The 14,498-nt window shown below is 32.3% G+C and overlaps 2 protein-coding genes across 4 annotated transcripts; one reads left to right on the forward strand and one right to left on the reverse strand.

The window, feature by feature from the left end:
* Positions 1-601: 601 nt before the first annotated feature.
* EMB1417 (Pentatricopeptide repeat (PPR) superfamily protein) lies at positions 602-3,705 on the forward strand. 3 transcript variants are annotated; one of them, XM_011047750.1, is made up of 7 exons: positions 602-761; positions 989-1,076; positions 1,177-1,275; positions 1,537-1,680; positions 1,787-1,999; positions 2,803-3,012; positions 3,064-3,705. In XM_011047750.1, exons 2-7 carry the CDS (start codon positions 990-992, stop codon positions 3,319-3,321), a joined length of 1,011 nt encoding a protein of 336 aa, XP_011046052.1. In that variant the 5' UTR covers positions 602-761; position 989; the 3' UTR covers positions 3,322-3,705. The 3 variants fall into 3 exon arrangements, with proteins under 3 accessions (XP_011046052.1, XP_011046051.1, XP_011046050.1); XM_011047749.1 differs by having other exon boundaries at positions 604-761; positions 986-1,076; positions 2,803-3,705; XM_011047748.1 differs by having other exon boundaries at positions 604-761; positions 2,803-3,705.
* A 471-nt stretch (positions 3,706-4,176) lies between these two features.
* LOC105140775 (dnaJ protein ERDJ2A) lies at positions 4,177-10,063 on the reverse strand. The gene is made up of 11 exons (XM_011047751.1): positions 9,947-10,063; positions 9,596-9,816; positions 9,413-9,508; positions 9,175-9,295; positions 8,945-9,051; positions 8,622-8,839; positions 7,669-7,846; positions 7,457-7,576; positions 6,489-6,575; positions 5,692-5,799; positions 4,177-5,328 (listed from the first exon to the last, which is right to left on the reverse strand). The coding sequence occupies exons 2-11, from the start codon at positions 9,779-9,781 to the stop codon at positions 4,498-4,500; spliced, it is 2,052 nt and encodes a 683-aa protein (XP_011046053.1). The 5' UTR covers positions 9,782-9,816; positions 9,947-10,063; the 3' UTR covers positions 4,177-4,497.
* Positions 10,064-14,498: the final 4,435 nt, after the last annotated feature.

Here is a 14,498-nt window from a genome sequence, read left to right on the forward strand (position 1 = left end):
TAAAATTATATTGTTTGAAAAAGAAAAAAGATGCAAGTTATCTAAGTCATATTAAATTAATTTTTATTTTTATTTTAACCTAATCTAATTTAAATTCAAGATGTAATCGATAATAATTTTATATATTTCAATGACTTATTATATTAATTAATTTTATTTATTATGGTTAAATTTCGAATTAGTTTTGACTGGCTAAAACTAAATTCTTCACATCACATTTTAAATAAATCATTTATAATTATTCTATTACATCCATAAAAAAAAAAACTATATTTTTTACATTTTTTTATTATTTGAATCTTATATAATAAAGTAAAATGATTAATTAAGTTAATTTTTTTAAAAAAATAAAGTTACTTATCATTTAATCAAATATATAAACAATATAAATAATTCATATTAGGACCATAAAATTAGGGCTAATAAAATCCAATTTATGTTATCAATATGGGATATAATTTGTGTTGATCGTATGAAATGAAGGCTTTCACACCAAATCAGCACATAGAGGAAGATCTAGAGCTGGTTGTAGGGAATAATTTCTCTAAATGGAACGCACCGTTTTGCTGCTGCAAAAAAGGAAATATGAAATATCTATCCATTTGTGACTTGTCTATCTATCTGTCTTGTGTTTGGCTGCTAGAAAGAAAGAAAAAGCGAGAAAATAAGAGGGAAAAGAAAAGAAAATCAAGATAACAAATTTCCCAGTCTGACACTCACACTCACTCCATCACAGCTTCTCCTTCTTCAACTTCTGTCCGGTAACTTCCTCTCTATCTGATTCTAATTCTTTTTGTTTGCTGAGAAAGTCTAAAATTTGAAAACAAACAAACACATTACATTTGTAATTTTCCTCATGGTTTTGTTTCATTTAGTTAGTGTTAGAAATTTCAGAACTTTACTATATAAACCTTAACTAGAACTAAAGAGTTTGGAAGAACTAGTTGTGTTATGAGCTAATCAGTTCACTTTTTTGTGTTTAAAGCAGGATGCTTTGTTTAAGATATTCGTTGCCACTAATTCCAAATAGATTGCAGTCCTTTGATACTACCAGGAATACCAAAATCTGTGTTGTGGTAAAGCTTTTTTTTTCTTCTTTGAACGGAATCGTTTACGATGGGAAATGGTGTTTTGTGTTATTTAGTAATTATTTGGATTTGTTGATGAATTTTATAGGTTTGTGCTGCTAAAGGTCCACGACCAAGATATCCGCGAGTTTGGAAAACAAAAAGGAGAATTGGGACTATCTCAAAATCAGCGAAGCTTGTTGATTGTGTAAGGTTGTTTTTTTTTTTTTTTTTTTTTTTTTTTTTTTTTTTTTTTTTTGTTTTTTGATACTCCTTTTGTTTGATTTGGGACAAATTGTCTTTTTGTTGGACAAGGATTTGGAATTTCAGGCATTGTTGAATTTCAGGCATTGTTTTCAAGGTTGAGAAACATGTTAGAATGTAGTTTTGAAGCACTAAGGAATTAGTGGAATGGGATTATGTTTTGCAATATTGAGATGCCAATTGATTTTGGGTTGTGGTTATGTAGATAAAGGGATTGTCTAATGTCAAGGAGGAAGTGTACGGGGCTCTTGATTCCTTTGTTGCTTGGGAATTGGAGTTCCCACTAATTGCAGTTAAGAAAGCATTAAGAGCTCTGGAGGAGCAACAAGAATGGAAGAGGATAATTCAGGTATTGGGAACCAATTTTTTCTTTCTTTTTGTTCACATTTCCTTCTGTGGCTATCTATGGGAATGGGTGTCTTGGTTTATCTGCTGAAGAAAATATTGGATTGTAGGTCACCAAGTGGATGTTAAGCAAAGGACAAGGAAGGACAATGGGAACTTATTTCACATTAATGAATGCTTTAGCTGAGGATGGAAGACTTGATGAGGTTGAAGAGCTTTGGACAAAATTATTTTCACAGTACTTGGAAGGCACACCTCGAATGATGTTTGATAAAATGATTTCTATATATTACAAAAGGGACATGCATGACCAGATATTTGAGGTATTGTTGCATGCCATCTTCCTTTTTCCTGCAACTTTTAGTTTTTTTTTTAAGAATTAATGACTAGGTTTTATAGAGCAGAAAGTCTCTATGTGTCATGTTCTGTTACAGTGAAGACATGGAAGTTGATTTTATGACATCCCACAGACATCGTATGTATTGTGTATAGTGAGATCTATCAATTAATCAGATCATAAATCTATTCATAACACCAGGATTCGGTGATGTACTCTCACTTAGCAGTAGCCCAAAGATTCTAAAGGTTGACTAGGATCAAGTCTTATAATCCGGTCCTATCTCATTCTATCTAATCCAGGCATGTTATAGTAGTGATGCCACAGTTTTAGAGATAAACTGAGCTGTTGCAATACAAGCATTTTGACTTCTCATGGTTGAATTAAGTTGCTTGCCAGTGTCTGTGGATATATTATTGTATCCCATAGGTTTCAACCTGATGATTGGATGGTTTTGGTAACTACAAGGGAATGGTGTGTCAGTTAGCCACATTATGCCAGATTCTATGCTAATGACTACTACAATCCTCTCTTGTGAGGCACATGATTAGCAGTAACTTCTCAGATTAATATTTGAATTAATCCCTCCATTTATGTTTTCTTCTCCTTATTGTTTCAATTAGAAAATTCCAATCAACATGATCTTTTAATGACCCTGAATATGATGCGGATGATGGATATCCTTGTCTTGCTTTTGGAAACAGTGTTATATGGCACTAACCGGATTGTAGTTCATATTGGAATACCTGAATTACCTTGTTATATTAATTTGATCTCTCATTCTTGCAGATATTTGCTGATATGGAGGAGCTAGGTCTCCGCCCAAGTGTTTCAATTGTCAACATGGTGGGAAATGTCTTCCAGAGATTGGGTATGATGGACAAGTATGAAAAATTAAAGAAAAAATATCCACCACCGAAATGGATTTACCGATACATCAAAGGGAAGCGTATCAGGGTTCGAGCAAAGAATGACAATGAAGTTGGTGATGTTAACAGTTTTGCAAGTGGGGAGGCTTGCCATGATGATGAATTAGATGGCATTAATGATGTTGCAAGTGGGGATGAGGAGGCTTCCCGTGACAATAAATTGGATGGCATCAATGATGCTGCAAGTGAGGATGAGGAGGCTTTCCATGATGAGAGTGAAGTAGGTATTCGCTTTGATGCGAATGAAGTCGGTGTGGAAACCAATTTAAGTTCCAATGATTTTAGTGTTGAAGCTAACAGTTTTCTCTCTGAGTGTCAAAATCAGGATCGATTGCATTGGGAGCATAATCAGCCTTCGGGTGTCAGCAATTCCAGCTAGATTCATTTGAAAAACTGACGTTCGCGATACTGAAAGAACAGATTGTAGTGCTGCTCGAAGACATCAGAGCCATAATCCAAGAAACATGTCCAAGCCCATCAGATAACCGTTCCTGGATGGTTGGAATTCAAGGTCCTGGCATATGCCATTGCCAGTGTGTTTCTTGTATGGATCAATCAGAATGGCTATTGTGCAACCACTCTTCTGGAACCGAAGTTACTCCTGGAATGTGGAAGAGAGAAAGGGTAGTGATAGAGAAAGATGAAATGATTCTACACATCAAAGTATGGAAGCATCTTCAAAATAGAATGGATTCCCTGTTTTCTAGTTGCATAACAGTTTGTGAAAATGCAAAGAATATTGATATTCACTTGCCCCTCTCTCTTCTTTTCTTTTCCTTGTCTTATTGACATCAAAGGGCACTCTGCAAGTCATTTAGTGACTAATACAACGACTGAACTCCTTTCAATAAGATCAACTAAAAGGGTAAATTTCAAGAATTTGTGCTTAAGAAGAGGGAATTTTTTTATACATCCAACCGATAGGTAAATCTTTAAACTTCAAAGACCAGTGTGTTTAATTAGAATTCCGAAAGAAAAATGACATACATATTAAACATGTTTAATTAAAAACCACACCTCAAGAATATTTTTAAAATGATTGCTTTTATTTTCAAAACAAAAATCACATAAAAACATGTCCCTTCAATAATCATTGTTTGTTTTTTTCTTTTCTTTTTTCCAAGAGAGTAACTACCCTTCGATCCCAAGCATATTTTCTATCCATCCTAAGATAGTAACTAAAACATAAGTAGGGTTCAAAATTTGCATGCCCAAGAGAGAGAGAGCACCGATATTCCCAAAGTGGAGTTGAGCAACCAGCTAGAAATTACCACCTCTAATTGTCACATGCAATGACGTCCTCCGCCCAGATATTGTTTTTCCATACAAGCACAAAATATGATGACCGATGAAACTAAAATGGAAGTAGAAACTAAAATGGGCTAAAATCAGTCTGTAACTCAGTGTGTGGTATCAAAAATATGGAAGCATTCTGTCGCCAAGCTAGAAGAGAAACAGATACCATCACTACCGTAGTTGCTCAAGTTATTCCACGATATAATTTATAAGAGAAAAAATGGTTAATTCTATTCGTTGACAATCAAAACAGCATATTTCATTCCTCATCTGAACCTGAACCTTCTGAGCTCGAGTCTTTTTTATGCACTTTGCCATTGGCAGCAGGGCCCTTCTTCTTCGTATCCTTTTTGTCTTCCTCATCTTCACTGTACTCACTCTCATAATCATCATCATATTCTTCTTCATCCTCCTCTTCCTCTTCAATTCCATCTTCCGCATTGGGTCCCTCTTCAGTTACCAAACCACCCCGAGACCCAGCCCGTGTTCGTTTCAGAATTTTGACCTTCAAATTCGTCTTCATGTCACAGCCAATCCAGGAGTCGCACAAGCAGTAACATGTCAAATTGTAGTTCCCCTCTGCTGGGGCAGGGAACTTGCCCATCACTAACCTAGAGCCACTCCGCACCTTCTGAGCTGCTTCTCTAACTGCTGCACTAGTCTCTTTAACACTAGCTCCTGAACCCTCCATTGTATCTTCAATTGCCTTGGAAGCAGCAATTATAGCTGAAGCTTCATCCATAAAATTTACCTTCTGGGAAAACCAAACATTATTTGAGACGGAGTCAGCGAGCAGAAACCAGAAATTTTCTTCCTTGTGAAATGGGAAGTTGGGTGCATGGGGAAGTGCACCCACTAGACCATTAGCACGTTTGAGTGTTATCCAAGCTTGTATGGTAACAATGTCACCCTCTTGTATGCCCTCTTCACCTTCAGTCTCACATCTAACCTCGACTGTTACAGAAGGCATCATTCCCAATACCATCTCAACATCTTTTACTTTATCAGAGGAAAATCCAGCTACTTGCTCAAGCAACTCTGCACGTTCTTGGAGAGTCATGTCACGGAAATCCTCAAATGTTCTCACCTTCTGCAATCAGAAAGCAAAAATCATGAACAAGAAGAAAACAGGAGACCAATAACTAAAGAAAATAAAGGATTATTGTCAATTTGAAGGGAGAATATTCTTCATCCGGACCAGAGAGAGATGATATTTGTCTAGGAACCAAAAAATGATGTCAGTGTATCAAGCATGTATTTGTTATTAAACCACACAGGCAGAAATAGATAAGTATGAAGGACTACTGCTTCATACATGATGCTTCATAGGCTGTATACTAATTTAGTTTCTGAACTCATGGACAGCAAGAAAATGAAGAGTTCACATCCACAGCTCGCAAAAGGCTCGTTGAATTATTGTATTCGAATTATGACATATAATTTTTTCACCTACCTTGCGTGCTATCTTCTTGATAACAGACTCACTAAAATGAGGCAGCTGCAAAAAGGGTGCACATTCAGTGGATCCACCTGTTGCCTTCCTCGCACTGAGAGGAACAGCCTGTATCACAGTTAACCAATGAATCATGTCAATCATCAATTATCAGTAGAATAGAAGAAGGCATGTTGAATCATCCAGCACAGGTTACAATCATATGGCAGTGGTTAGCTAAGATGGGACCCAGAGAATACAAACTATTCATGATTCCTTGCAAATATGTATACGGCAGAGCAAAAAGAAATCAGGTTTTCAAATAGATGAGAGAAGACAGCCAAACAGGTTTCCCAAGTCAAGCGTAACTAGATTCCAAAGCCTCACTACTTAAATCCTGAAATGAGCATCAAACAGAAGAAACACAATAGGGACAGCCAAATTGAAGATAGCAGGGACTAGTGCACTGACAATACAACTATCAAAATTTATGTATTACTGGAAACTGAAAAAATAATTATGCAACCATGTATGTTAAAATATTCAGAGAGTATGGAGAACAGTTGCATCAAAAGAAGAATAGAGAATTTGAGGAAATCAACAGTGCATGACAAGAAATAGCAGGCTCTAGCACTGACAAGTTTTCATTTCTATGAATACCAGACATAAAAGAACTAAAATCACTGTTGTGGAAACCATTAAAGTCTAATAACTAGTGAAATGTAGATTATCGATTTTTTATCTGTGATATTTGTAAAAAGTTTCTCTAGGCTTCAATTATCTATAACCATAACCAGTAAATAGGGTAAAATCAACACCTGAATAATGCATTGAGAGAGCTCAACAACCCCAGTTGCAGGTCTCAGCCATCCAAGTCCCTGAGAGGTGCGTGGTATGACTGCCATCTGAATAGAGAGAAAAGAATTAGTATTCAGAAGGTAAGGAATTAGACTTTAGTAATCTACTTATTGAATGGCTTGCAGCATGAAAAGAAACACTTATCAGTGGAAAATCACAGCAGAATGACACATAAGCTACTGCATTTGAAAAAGGTAACAAAGAGTGAAAGAGAAGCAAATGACTCCACTTCATCTCTTCTACTTTGGCCAATGTAACTTCACAAGGTAATAACACCTTTCTTAGCAACTTGTCATTTCAGTAGGAGACAAATAAACATTACCAGGTAATATAAGTGGTGTTAATATAATCATCCTTCAAGGAGTCATCCTTAAAGGACACCAGACCAGCATCCTTGGATATAATCACAGAAACTGTGTTTCTGACATTTCTCATCTACTTTTCAAGTTCGTACAACTGTATCTAAGTAATTCAACAAAAAGGCAATCCCTCACACACACACATACAGTCGACTATCTATTTATTACTCTACATGACATTGAGAAGTGTACTTATCTTCAACCGTGAAGCATGGAAGACAAATATCTTACTGGGAAACATTCATTACCTATAAAAAAACGAGTACCAAAGAAGACAGACCCATTCAAGTTCCATTAGAGACAAACTTTCCAATGACAACTTCACAAACATGCCAAGATTGTGGTTCAAATGGTTTCCAAATTACAATGAAAGCTTTATTCTGCTATGTGTGGAACCACTCGGTAGTATGCACTTAATACCACGTCTTGCCTTGTGCAAAGCAAAGGTTTTGAGCTACATAAGACATGCAAATGGTTTATGCATCACATTATTAATGACCCAACAGAATAATCCTTCATTTTTCAGCTTCAAAATCAACTTGAAGAATGAACACAGAATGCAAGACCACCTTCATCAATTCTTCAAGAAGACGAGGTGCAAGTTCTAGAACGCGTCTGAAATCTCCCAACAAAGTTGGTGGCAAGTCTGCTGATTTGCGTGTTAACTGAGCCTGAATTAACAGCTCTGTCTGAACAGAAATGAAGATTAATAACTGTATTAACTTCATAAGAATTCAGTGCTAGGATTGCTCATTGTTGCACAATCTAACAATCAAGCTACCTTAACTAATGCAGGATGCTGCTTCCAAAACTTAGCCTGCTCTTGCTTAATGTTCTTGAGGTCCAGATTCAATTCACTCCTGACAGATATAAACAGCTTCTGAAGTGGTTCATTGTCAGTCCTCCGAATTGGAGATTCCATATATTCAGCAGCCTTAATGAAGACTTCCATTACTTTGCTGCATAGTCAAGTCATAACATGACACGATAAGCAACCATGATACCCAAAGATGTAGAGGTACAAAAGATCATATTAGGAAGGAAAAAGATGTGTGTCTGAAGATTTACAGATACAAGGGAATCAAAACTGGATTCTCCTAAATAAGGGAAATAAAAAAAATGCAATAATTATGTATTTTGGCATGGTTATAATGAAAATAGCAAAATATTTACTGAAATTGTACTCTGCAATAAAAGTATTTATTATGCCCTTCACACCATCTTGAAGTCTGCCCAACATCTATTTCTACAGATAAGGGTAAAAAGCATTGGATGCTCCAGAAAGAGGAGAAATTTCCCAAACATTTGACAAAAGCAGCGACACTTGGACATCATAATCTAGCAGAGACTATGATTATTCTCTTATTTCTTGATAAAATAAATCTGAAAGTAACAACTGATTCTAGCACCTAGGATTCCAACTTCAGAGAAGGCATTAAAATTGGTAAGCTGGGCAACTTTGCAATACCAACTGTGCTTACATAGAATTGCTGGTGAAATGCCATACTAAGGCAATAACTTCTACTTATACACTTTACACGGAATTGAACCACCACTAAATTGGCACCATGCTGGTAGGAAAGAGTCCATTTTACTCTAATAAGGTCATGGTTTGGAATACTATTTTCACAAGTAAAATTCAGAGGAAAAAAAAGAGTATATGTGCTCTTGCTTACAGAAGAAAAGTTGCTCATACAATTCCAAATAATTGCTTAGTCTGTATTTAATAATTACCTTGGGGCCAAAGACGGTTTCATGAAGTAATAATATGCAGATAGAGTTTGGTGCATGACATAATTTCCAGTATATTTGGCCGACCTTGAAAGATATATTACAGCTATAACCAATGGCAAGAGAATACATATCCCAACAATCCAAAGTAGAAGTATTCCGCCAGATGCCCCATCAATATCAAGCAAAAATTGAGGAAGAGCTATGCCCATTTGGAAACCCTGAAAGAATTTTTTATGAAGATTAGTTTCAAAAATTGAATTATTTCAAGAAACACATTTGTAGGCAAATGTGCATTATTTCTTACAGACACAGCAGAACATCACCTGTCTACCATCAGGATGACCATATTTCTCATAATTCTCACGTGATATTGGATCAGTCAAAGCTTGATAAGCTTTCGTAATGAACTCTACAAAATACTTGTTGGCCTCTGGAAAGGTATAAGAAATGAGAAGAATACAGTTAGTAAACCCACACTGCTCTTTAAAACCCGTCTTCCATGACAGTTCAAAGATAAAACAAATACAACCGAAAAATCTAAAACACCATCAACCTGGATCAGGATTTTTATCAGGATGGTACTGAATAGAAAGTCTCCTATAATTCTTCTTTATTTCCGAATCCAAAGCACCAGGCTCCAGTCCCAGAATAGCATATGGATCGAAAACTTGAATCTAATCAAAACAACCAAAAACAAAACCCCCCATCAAATCCAACATACAAAACCCCAATCTCACTAAAACCTGAACAAAAAACATATAACCAACACCTTCTCATTTCCAAACAATTACCTCACGACTCATATTCTTAATGTAATAAACCAAAAATATCATTACAGCCCAAAGCAATATCAACGTCAAGTTACTGTAGGTCGAAAAGTTCGAAATCTGCCAAAACAACAAACAACAATTAGAACACAATAACTCTAAAATGAACAAAAACACACAACTTTACCAACTCACTGACTGACTCACCCTTTTAAATATAGATTTCCGATACTTGCCAGACCGCACACACTCAGAGCAGTTACAGTGAATACTCTTACTCTTCTTCGAGGCGGCTCGGCATAGCTTCATAACCGTGTATGGCACTAAAGGTATTGCCATTATCGTTAAGATAAAAATTGGAAACAATGCACTGTTCTCTTCCGATGCCGCCATGATTAATTAATTAATTAATTCCCTTCTTGTGAATCCTAAATTTGCAGATGTTCAGTTCATCAAAAATAATCAAATCAAAATTAATTAAAAAAATAAAGTTCTAATTAATCAAAATTGACTCAAATCTTAGAGGAATTGATGAGAAGGAGAGATTTTTTCTGGTACCGGAAAATCGGAGAGAAGGAGAGATCGGCGAGCGGATTTGTCCGTGCGATCGGGGAGGTAGGGATTTTTTGGGTTTGGGTTTTTATGATTTTTGTGAGATCCGAGAAGAGACGTAACGGAAAGGTTTTTGGAGCGTGGTTTTACCATTTTATCCACCGAGAAATTTTAGTTTTGGGAGTAAGTTATAATTTAGTCCTTGTAGTTTAATCAAATTGATTTATTGGTACTTGTAGTCTTGGGATTAAAATTGTCATAATTCAGTTCTTCTGGTAGCTTTATACTTTTTTATTTATTTAAAAAATAATAATGAAAATAGTGTAACGTAAAGGGGGGATTTTTTCTATTAAAGAGAGTATTTTTTAAGAAAAAAATATTAAATTGAGGATGATCAAAATCAAATGAAGAACTATTTTATTGTTTTTGATATAAGAGAGAATAATTAAATAGTTTCGAGGAATATATTGTGAAATTTTGTGGAAATTCACTCCTTCTATATTTTGCCACTTTTCATTTTTTTTCCTCCAAATTCTCACATTCACAGAAATGCTCTTGCATTTTGAAGTTAAATAAAATAATTCAAAAGTGAGCTTAATATTTGTTTTTGACAGCAAGGGTCAAATAGAAACGTTTTCAAAAATTTAGGTCAGTATCGAGAAGTCCTTGAACTTGGGAACTGAAAATATATAAGTGAAAATGTAACTTATCCTTTGTAGTTTTACACATGGTGTCTCGGATGGTGGTGGGTGGAGTGTTTTTGTTTATGGTAATGAAGTTGGTGTTTTTTAATTACATTATTGATTGATTTCCATGTATTATACAGATTTTATTCAAAAAAAGAATATGTGCAAATATAACACCAAAGTTTAATATAAATACGAATCTAGTTATTATAATACCAACTCAGGCATTATTTAGAGAAAGTTTGGTATTATGTATCTTTTGCTTTATGTCTACAGATGGATAAAAAATCATATGGTGAGTTAAATAATTTTTATTTTATGCACTAGCTTCATATATAATTACATTTTAAATTTAAATTTTATTAAAGGTAAAATAACACATTTTTTATTTATATAATAGTTTTAATCACACACATATCTTTTAAATTTATTTTTTAAAACTATAAGCATTAAAATTTATCTTAATACCAAATTAACTCTCGTATCAGTGATGAAATAGCAATTGATTGTTTGGGACAAGATATGTTTCTTCTATATTAATTTAATTTGAGGCAGTGGAAAGTGCTTTATCCTCCAGATATTTCCCATTAAATAAAAATACATATGTTGACTTATAATTATAATATAATCTTTGAGTATTTGATGGTTAACACATGGTGCAAAAATAAATTATAGTTTTTTCCATACAACCATGGTGTGTGTCCACATTCATTGGCATGCGAATGTGGCAATCAATTAATCAACATATTAACTATCATATTGATAAATTCGTCAACTATTGACTTATCGTAATGTAATGGAATTCTAATCCTAATCTTAAAAGTTTCTCGATCGGTGTACGGTGAAGATTATTCTATAAGGTGCACATGAATTGTATCTCAACTAGTTATTTCATCCATGTTTTATAGGTTTTTTCTTATGTTTTTTTATATAAAAAATTTTCAAGCATAAACCAAAATAATTATACATATATTTAATTAAACAAAATGATATTAGATAAATAAACAATTAAAATAATAAATAAATAATTAAAATTAAAATATTTGATCTCGTAACACTAAATAAAACATGTACTTAGTAACGTTTAGTAGTCATTTTTTTTTAAATAATTTTTTTTGTCTAATCAAATTATCATTCATTCCAATAAAAGTTTAAAAAAGTTATTATCAAATGTGAATAAAATAAAATTAAAAAAATTTATTATAAAATAACTTAAAATTAAATAATAAAATTAAAAAATTAAAAAACAAAAAAGAATTTTAAATCAAGTCAAGTTCGCTAGCATCACAACCAACTAAATATTTTGATATGATTAACAGTTAAGTAATCTTACCATGCACAAAAAATAGAAATAGCCATAAAGGCTTCCACCAACCTAATTATATCAAAAAATCTTATTGTAAAATTACCAAAATGCCTTTAACCACAGGTGAATTCACTAGATTTACTTTTTAAAAATAATTTAGTTATTTTATTATTCATAAAAAGTTAAAAATACAAACAAGCTCATGAGCAACTACTTTAAAAAATAATTTTTAAGATAATAAAGTCATTTTACTATGTATAAAAGATGTGGAAAAATCGATTTACCTCTATCAATATAGTAATGACCAAAGGATCCCTATGAAAAAAACATAACACCCTCAATAACTAAGTATTGAGTTTATTATAAGAATGGAAAAATAGGTAAAACATTGTGAATTATTATGATATTTGTCCACATGCTTTAAATTTTCTTATAGTAGCTTATTTAGGTAAGCTTTGTTGTTGATTGGACCATGAAAAATTTAAACATAGAAAAATGTCAAAGTCATGAAAATTTGTTGGCAATGTCGTTTAAGCTGACTAAATAGGTAAATTATGAAACTTTCTAACTCAACTCGTTTAAGCTGACTAAATAGGTAAAATATATGAGAGTTAATGTGAATTAATTGATTCATGAGTCCTAAGATAATCCAAAAAATTAATAAAAATATGAATTAATTTTAAAAAAGACTTTGATATGCCAACCTCAACAAAAAAAATCAAGGAACCAAAATCAAAAAAGAAAAAAGTTTTTGTTTGAGATTGCGAGCCATGTCATGAACTCTACTTGTATTAATAACTTAGTTTTTTTTTTAAACAATTCTCTATTCAATCGTTTGATATCAAAAATAGATAATTATAAAATTAAGCATTAATCTAATACTAATACCTGGATATTTAATTGAGATTAAAATAACACTATAGAAAATAAAAAAGAAAAAGCATAAATTTTAATTTAAAATAAACTAAATATTGAAAAATTAAATTAAAAAATTAACTAGAAAAAAAAAAATTAACCTTTCAAACTCGCAAATCAGGTAAACCTATATAAATATATCACATTTATAAACCACTCAAAGCACTCCATAAAATTTAATAACATGATTTAAAAAAAAACTATTTTTTTATTGTTTTTAAATGATAAAAAAATTAAATCAAGTTAAAATAAAAAATTACCCAGCTAAACCTGTAAACTAAAAATGAATATTTAAAGAAATAAAATCCTTTATATGCTATCCTTGACTGTAATTCAAAGGCTGATGAAATGGGTTCTTTACATAAATATTCATGAAAACTAAAAGAAATCGAGACATTTTATATGTTATTTGTTACTTGATGTCCATGAACAACATCGAATCTCAATTTGATTTAAAAAAATTAAATGACAATTAAAATATTTAAAGTCATGCAACCAAATTTGAATATTGGACAAGTATAGAGCTCCTTTTTTCTTGTAAATATTAGGGATTAAATTGCACGAGTATGAGAGAGATTCAATTTTTTTTTTCAATTCAATTTTTTTATTGATTTTTTTAATTATATTTGATATTTTTTTTGGGTTGCCTAAAAATGAAAATGATGTCAAGGAAGAATTTTGACATACAATTGATGTTTATTTTTGCAAAATAAATTTAATTTTATTAATTTAAAATAATTAAAGCTCTAAAAAAATAAAATCAAAATTTTAAAACATCATAAGAACTATAAAGATGAACAACACAACTTGGTTGATGCGTGCATTGTATGTGTCAATGTATAGGAGAAAGCCGCTACACGTTGGCAACATGTGTGGCTTATGTGCGGCTTTCTCTAATGTTTGGGTACCACTGTCTTGTGTGTTTTATTATTTTATTTTTGTGTGAAATTTGATTATAGATTTTTGTATTGGTATTTTTGGCTTAGGATCTCTTTTTAGATTTTTTTTTTAGATTTTTTTATTTAATATTTAGCTGATTAAAAATTAAATTTTATGATTTTTTAATAGGGTAATCCTGTTCACACAACTTAGGGCATGAGTTTGAAAAGTTATCTTTGGTTAACATCAATATTTTTAAGTCTTTTTTTGTTATAATTTTTTTTTTTAATTTTATCATTCAATATTGAATTCATTAAAAATTAAGCTGGATGGATTTCTTTGCTTTCATTTCTATAAGGGTATACTAATTTCATGATTTAGGTTACACTCTAGCATATTAGCCTGGATTAACTCATGTTTTTTTTGGGTTGTTTTGTTTAAAAAACTAAATATTTTTTTAATTTTGTCATTTAACATTGTGCTGGGTTGATAGTTTAGCTTTGTTATTTTTTCAAAATTTTCTTTTAATAAGTTGTTTTGTTCACGCAATTGAGATCATGAGATTTAATAATTTTTTGGATTTCTTTTGATAATTATTTTGTTTATATAATTTTATGTTTTTAAAATAGTTTTGTTGAGTGTTGAGTATTGTAATTTTTTTTATTTTTTATGGAATTATTTTGACTTCACAACTTGAAAGATGGGCTAGAAATGCTAATTTAGGGTGACTTGAGGCGAGTTTCTATCTTTATTTTTTTTATTTTTTATTTCA

This window comes from Populus euphratica, unplaced genomic scaffold (assembly GCF_000495115.2).
Source record: "Populus euphratica unplaced genomic scaffold, PopEup_1.0 scaffold109.1, whole genome shotgun sequence".
Taxonomy (NCBI): domain Eukaryota; kingdom Viridiplantae; phylum Streptophyta; class Magnoliopsida; order Malpighiales; family Salicaceae; genus Populus; species Populus euphratica.